Below are 7,456 nucleotides of genomic sequence, written 5' to 3' on the forward strand. Positions count from 1 at the left end.
CAAATGAAATATTGAAGAATGATTTTGTGCCAGGCAAAGGTCTGGGTTCATCTCTGCAAGGTATTGCACATCCGATGTGTCCACATGAAAGTTTCGGTATATTTGGTTTGGGATTCACACTCACAGGGAAGGACGTGAAAAGGGCTAAAAATTTGAACAGAAAGGCATGGTCACTTCCTAAGCCTGTTCCACACATCTCCAAGTCTTTTGTCAAGCCAGGGATCGCAAAACACCCAATATCAGCAGTCCCAAAACCTGTGGTCGACTTTGATGAAGAGCTGATCAAGAGATTCCAGAGTCTTTTTGATGAGGTTAATATGGTAGAAATCGGGGAAGGCTCCAGTAATGCCGATGTGCAGCTTGTTGGGCCAAATGTGAAGCTTAGAAATTGGAAAGCTACTCCTCTCCCCACCCGGAAGGAGTTTTAGTAGTTTTCTTTGTTTTCCTTTCTGTCATTTTATTTATCCCAGGGTTGTAATCCAGATTTTTATGTTTGCTTGTTTTGATGTACAAACCTTTCTATCTTTTTATTTTCAATGAAATACAATTTTCCGTTTTTCCATTATTCCTAATAGCGTTTCATTTTTGTTTTTGTTTCTTTTTTTTTCTGTACAATTCTTTTTATGCTGGTTTCAATGACATGACATGCATGAGGAATTTTCAGCCAAATCTTAAAAGCCAATCTAATTCTAAAATAACAATCCAAGAAGTAGAGTGTGATGAAACAGAATATGATGAAGAAGCAGCATTTCAGGAAATCAGTAGAGAACTAAATCACTTTGAAGAAAAAGCCAAGCCTAATCTGAATAAAACTGAAGCAATCAATTTAGGAGATCAAGATAATATCAGGGAAACCAAGATAAGTGTGCATCTGAAACCGCAAATCAAGGAAGAAATAATCAAAGCACTATTTGAATATAAAGATACTTTTGCATGGTCGTATGACGACATGCTGGGTTTGAGCACTGATTTGGTAGTTCATAAATTGCCAATTGATCCGGCATTCCCTCCAGTCAAGCAAAAGTTAATGAAGTTCAAGACTGACATGAGTGTGAAGATCAAAGAAGAAATCACAATGCAGCTTGACGCAAAGGTCATTCGGGTCACTCGATATCCCACTTGGTTAGCTAATGTTGTGCCAGTACCAAAGAAAGATGATAAGACCAGGGTATGTATTGATTATCGTGATCTCAACAAGGCAAGTCCAAAGAATAACTTTCCATTACCAAACATCCACATTTGGATTGACAATTGTGCCAAGCACGAGATCGGGTCTTTTGTGGATTGCTATGCAGGATATCACCAGATCCTGATGGATGAAGAAGACGGAGAAAAGATAGCATTCATCACGCCATGGGGGACATATTGCTACCGGGTAATGCCATTCGGTTTGAAGAATGCTGGGGCAACTTACATAAGGGCAATGACTACCATATTTCATGACATGATACACAAGAAAATTGAGGTTTATGTAGATGATGTGATCATAAATTCAAAGAAGCAGTCCGACCATGTTGGGGATTTGAGAAAGTTTTTCCAAAGGCTCCGTAGGTACAACCTCAAGCTCAATCCAGCGAAATGTGCATTTGGTGTCCCGTCCGAAAAACTATTGGGATTCATAGTCAGTCGACGCGGTATTGAGTTGGACCCGTCAAAGATCAAGGCCATCTAAGAATTACCACCTCCAAAGAATAAAACTGAGGTGATGAGCCTACTCGGGAGGTTAAACTACATCAACAGGTTTATTGCTCAACTCACAACGACTTCTGAGCCCATTTTTAGGTTGTTGAGGAAAAATGCTGCGGTTAAGTGGACTGACGAGTGTCAGGAAGCATTTGATAAGATCAAGAAGTACCTGTCAAACCCACCTGTGCTGGTACCGCCAGAGCATGGGAGACCTTTGATTCTCTATCTGACAGTCCTGGATAATTCTTTTGGTTGTGCACTGGGTCAACACGACATCTCAGGCAAGAAAGAGCAAGCCATTTATTATCTCAACAAAAAGTTCACTCCTTATGAGGTTAAGTATACTCTTCTTGAAAGGACGTGTTGCGCCCTGACTTGGGTAGCACAAAAATTAAAGCATTATCTGTCATCCTACACTACTTATCTCATTTCTTGTATGGATCCTCTAAAGTATATCTTTCAGAAGCCTATGCCCACAGGAAGACTTGCAAAGTGGCAGATTTTACTCACAGAATTTGACATCATCTATGTGACCCGGACCGCGATGAAAGCCCAAGCCTTGGCCGACCACTTGGCCGAGAATCCGGTGGATGAAGAGTATGAACCATTGAAGACTTATTTTCCTAATGAAGAGGTAATGTATGTTGACGAGGTTGACCATGAGGAAAAGCCAGGTTGGAAACTCTTCTTTGATGGAGCTGCTAACATGAAAGGCGTCCGAATAGGGGTTGTACTCATTTCTGAAACAAGGCATCACTACCCCGTAATAGCTCAACTTTGATTTTATTGCACCAACAACATGGCTGAGTACGAGGCATGCATTCTGGGTTTGAGACTAGCTATAGACATGGGAGTTCAGGAAATATTGGTTTTGGGAGATTCAGATTTGTTGGTTCACCAGATTCAGGGAGAATGAGAGACTCGGGATTTGAAGCTCATACTGTATCGACAGTGTCTGCATGATCTTTGTCAAAGATTTAGGTCAGTAGAATTCAGGCATATTCCCAGGATTCATAATGAGATCGCCGATGCTTTGGCTACTCTAGCATCAATGTTACACCATCCAGATAAGACTTACGTCGACCCTCTGCATATCCAAGTCCGTGATCAGCATGCCTATTACAATGTGGTTGAGGAGGAACTTGATGGTGTGCCTTGGTTCCATGATGTCAAAGAATACATCAAGTCGGGGGTATATCCGGTACATGCCATAGGTGATCAAAAGAGAACCATTCGACGTCTGGCTAGTGGATTTTTATTAAATGGGGGGAATCTTGTACAAGAGGACTCCAGATCTAGGACTACTAAGGTGCGTAGATGCTAAACAAGCTTTTACCATCATGGCCGAAGTGCATTCCGAAGTTTGCGGACCGCATATGAGTGGGTATGTCTTGGCAAAGAAGATTCTTTGAGCAGGTTATTATTGGCTCACCATGGAACGAGATTGCATCAACTTTGTTCGCAAATGTCATCAATGCCAGGTGCATGGTGATTTGATTCATTCCCCTCCATCCGAGTTACACACAATGTCTGCACCTTGGCCCTTTGTTGCTTGGGGCATGGATGTCATTGGACCAATTGAGCTGGCAGCATCAAATGGGCATAGGTTTATTCTGGTGGCCATTGATTACTTTGCCAAGTGGGTCAAAGCTGTAACTTTCAAGTCCGTGACCAAGAAGGCGGTGGTAGATTTTGTTCATTCAAATATCATCTGCCGGTTCGGAATTCCCAAGGTAATCATCACAGACAATGATGCTAACCTCAACAATCATTTGATGAAAGAGGTATGTCAACAATTCAAGATTATGCATCAACTCCACTCCATATCGTCCTAAGCCAAACGGAGCCGTTGAGGCTGTTAACAAGAACGTAAAGAAGATACTTCGTAAGATGGTGCAAGGTTCCAGGCAATGGCATGAAAAGTTACTTTTGCTTTACTAGGTTATCGCACTACTATTCGTACTTCAGTAGGTGCAACTCCTTATTTGCTGGTATATGGAACTGAGGCAGTTATACCTGCAGAAGTTGAGATTCCATCCCTTCGGATCGTTGCTGAAGCTGGAATTGATGATGAATGGGTCAAAACTCGACTAGAGCAGTTGAGTTTGATTGATGAAAAAAGATTGGCAGCAGTATGTCGTGGTCAATTGTATCAGAAAAGAATAGCAAGAGCATACAACAAGAAGGTGCGTCCCCGGAAATTTGAATTGGGCCAGCTGGTATTGAAACGCATCTTCCACATCAGGCTGAAGCTAAAGGCAAGTTCGCCCCAAACTGGCAGGGGTCGTTCATTGTGACAAAGGTGTTGCCCAATGGTGCTTTGTATTTAACATACATAGAAGGTAAATGTGTGGATATGGCTATCAATTCTGATGCAGCCAAGAGATATTATGTATGATTTCTTTACTTATCTTCAATCGCATTTTGTACTAGGCATGTTTCAAAGTTGGAATGACGAAGGCATTTTATTCTGCTATCCCAAATAATTTTATCATTTGTTACCCCTTTTTGAGCCTTATTTATTTTCTTTCATACCCCTCTTTTGGAATCAGAAGTAGAGTTGGAAATAGAAAAGAAAAATAAAAAAAAGAAGAAGAAGAAGAGAAAAGCAAAAGAAAGAAAAGAGAAAAAGAAAGGAGAAAAAAAAAAGAAAAGAAAAGCAAAGTAACAAAAATAAACAACTTTTACTAGTTTGAACTACGTTCGACCTGATTCCTGTTAAGGATACGTAGACAGCCTTATATGGGTCGGTCCCATCAAAATAAAAATTCAAAATTCCCCAGATTCGAAGAAACTGGGGCAGAAGTTTTAGTTTTATAAAAAGATCTGATTCCAAAAGTTGTAATCTTGAACCCCTTCATCTTAAATTATTTTGAGCCTTCATGCCACCCTTTCTTTCTAACCCTGTCCAAAACCTACACTACAGTCTAAAGAAAGACCTTCTGATCAACTTTTAGGATGCCAAGTCAAGTGAGATAGAGGTATGATTTACATCATGGGTAGCACCTTTGTTCATGGGCATAAGGAAAAATGAATAAATGAGAGAGTCTTATTGGTGAAAACCCTCACGGGCACCGTAGGGCGATGGTGAGTTGAGAGAAAATTCATAATGAGAGAGTCTTATTGGTGAAAACTCTTACGGGCACTGTAAGGCAACTGTAAGTTGAAATAGGAGCAAATGAGAGAGGTTTGCTGGCCCTCGGGGCACTACAAGCCGATTGAGGTTCATGACTTTACAGAGAAATTGAATTATGGAAACCCGGTTTGAAGTATGAAGAAATGGCATGAACTAAAATGTGATTAGTTGGATGGATTTGGCTGATCAATCCGAAATGCACGTCATGATCATTGGAGCCAACTGCTTCATTCAGATAAGTCTCTTTTCCATTTTTCTTCAAATAGTCATATTTGTTCAAAAATTTCTACTTTATTCCTAATTCTCGAAGTCACTTCGCTTCGTTTTCTTTTGGGTCTATTTTTCTAAGTCCCTGCCAAGTTAGTCTTTGTTATGCAAGAAAGAAAGGACTTTAAAGCCCATTACCAACTTTTTAATTGCACCAAGCGAGATTCAGCCAAACACATCACAAGTGACATGATTCAAAATGAGCAATGTGGCGGTAATTGAAGTTCAGGTGGTCAAGTGATTCGTGAATTTTAAGGAAATGCAAAGGTTCAACAATTGTCAAAATAAAAGTACCATATAACAAGTTGAGTGTAAGGGATTCAGATTCAGAGGTTTTTTGTGGTCAAGGATCGATCAAAAATGTCAAACAATTCTTTGTTAGCCGAAGCAGCTAATCAGAATTAAGCGTGGTAGCGGCAGAAGAAGATACCTTCAACAAGGATGCCACAAACTAACCACCACATTTTAAAACTGACGAAATTTTCTTTGAGTGAAACATGGGTAACAAATTGTGTTTGCTGTATAGGGATACTCCATGAGGAAAGCATGTTCCAGATAAGTTCAGATTTTCAGGATCCTCCTAGACAATGGGATCTAGTTTTTAATTTTCAGGACCCTCCTGGATAATGGGATTCAACTAACACTCAATGAAGGTTCCTGGTACGAACTGGGGCAAAAAAGTTTCTTTGTTTTGTCTGTGTTAATGTGATTGTAGGCGCCCACCTGGAGAATGAGGGAATTCATTTCAAGTTTTAAGTCAGCGCAGGCGCCCTACCTGGAGAATGAGTGAGTTTATTTCAAGTTCAAGTCATGAGCAGGCGCCCACATGGACAACGAGGGAATTCATTTCAAATGTTAAGTCAACATTAGGAACCCACCTGGAAAGCGAGGGAATTTATTTCAAGTTTTGAGTCAGCAGACGCCCACCTGGAGAATGAGGGAATCTATTTCAAGTTTTAAGTCATTGGCAGGCGCCCACCTGGAGAATGAGGGAGTTTATTTCAAGTTCAAGACATGAGCAGGCGCCCACCTGGAAAATGAGGGAATTCATTTCAGTTCAAGTCATGAGCAGGCGCCCATCTGAAAAATGAGGGAATTTATTTCGAGTTCAAGTCATTGGCAGGCGCCCACCTGGAAAATGAGGAAAATTATTTCAAGTTTTAAGTCAGCATCATGCGCCCACCTAGAGAATGAGGGAACTTATTTCAAGTGCAAGTAATTATCAGGCGCCCACCTGAAAAATGGGGGAATTTTATTTCAAATTTTAAGTCAGCATCAGGCGCCCACCTGAAAAATGAGGGAAATTATTTCAAGTTTTAAGTCAGCATCAGGCGCTCACCTGGAGAACGAGGGAATTTATTTTAATTTTTAAGTCAGCATCAGGCACCCACCTGAAAAACGAGGGAAGTCACTTCAGAATTAACTTCAACCTTTAAGACAGTAGTAGGAGCCCGCCTGAAGAATAGGGTCAATTCAAGTTAGAGGTAGCAGAAGCTCGCCTCAAAAATGCGAGTCGACAATTCGAGATGCACAACAGAACTGTAGAAGATTCAAAATCAAGTTTCTGAAGACCTATAGGGTCACGACCCCAAATTCCCTCCGTGGGAGGTCGTGATGGCACCGAGTCTCTAAGACTAGGTAAGCCTATTAATGCGGAATAATCATAAATATCTGAAATAAATAAACTACAATTCAAATAATTACAACTCCCAAAACCCGGTAGAAATCAGTCACAAGCTTTTAAAAATTTATTCTCAATGTTGCTATGTATCAAGGTCTAAAGAAAAATAAGAAAGCAACATAAAATGACAGAAGGGGACTCCGGAGTCTGCGGACGCTGGCAGATATACCTCGAAGTCTCCGTGTGCAGGTAACTCACTGATGTCTAGACTGGTAAGATGTACTTGGATCTGCACAAAAGGTTGTGCAGAAGCGTAGTATGAATACATCACAGCGGTACCCAATAAGTGCCAAGCCTAACCTCAGTAGAGTAGTGACGAGGTCAGGTCAGGCCCTACTGGAGAATAGATAATGACATGGAAAAAATGTTTAAACAATTTAATAAGATAAAATGACGATGGAAATGAATCAAATAGTATGTTACATTTAATGACACCAAATAATTGCAAATAATATCTCGTGGAATCAAAACAGAATTCCTTTTAACTTTATGAAAATCACAACAATTAATCGAAGGCAACTATGGCCATAAATCAATATCAACAAGGGCACTACCGAGGTACCGCCTCGTAGTCCCAAATCATAAATAAATTCACAATATCTCATTTTCTTATATCACCGCGGGAGCCTTCACAATTTATTTAAAGAAAATATTTTTCCCGAAATAGCATCCCGCGTTTAAACCAC

At 40.5% G+C, this 7,456-nt stretch overlaps 2 protein-coding genes across 2 annotated transcripts; both read left to right on the forward strand.

Moving 5' to 3' along the window:
• Nucleotides 1-640: 640 nt before the first annotated feature.
• Nucleotides 641-2,467, forward strand: LOC138906516 (uncharacterized). Its single transcript, XM_070195475.1, has 2 exons — nt 641-1,375; nt 1,829-2,467. Exons 1-2 carry the CDS (start codon nt 641-643, stop codon nt 2,465-2,467), a joined length of 1,374 nt encoding a protein of 457 aa, XP_070051576.1.
• An 18-nt stretch (nt 2,468-2,485) lies between these two features.
• LOC138906519 (uncharacterized) lies at nt 2,486-5,879 on the forward strand. Its single transcript, XM_070195479.1, has 6 exons — nt 2,486-2,574; nt 2,662-2,995; nt 3,168-3,338; nt 3,469-3,586; nt 3,628-3,872; nt 5,805-5,879. Exons 1-6 carry the CDS (start codon nt 2,486-2,488, stop codon nt 5,877-5,879), a joined length of 1,032 nt encoding a protein of 343 aa, XP_070051580.1.
• Nucleotides 5,880-7,456: the final 1,577 nt, after the last annotated feature.

Source organism: Nicotiana tomentosiformis, chromosome 1, assembly GCF_000390325.3.
Source record: "Nicotiana tomentosiformis chromosome 1, ASM39032v3, whole genome shotgun sequence".
Taxonomy (NCBI): Eukaryota; Viridiplantae; Streptophyta; class Magnoliopsida; order Solanales; family Solanaceae; genus Nicotiana; species Nicotiana tomentosiformis.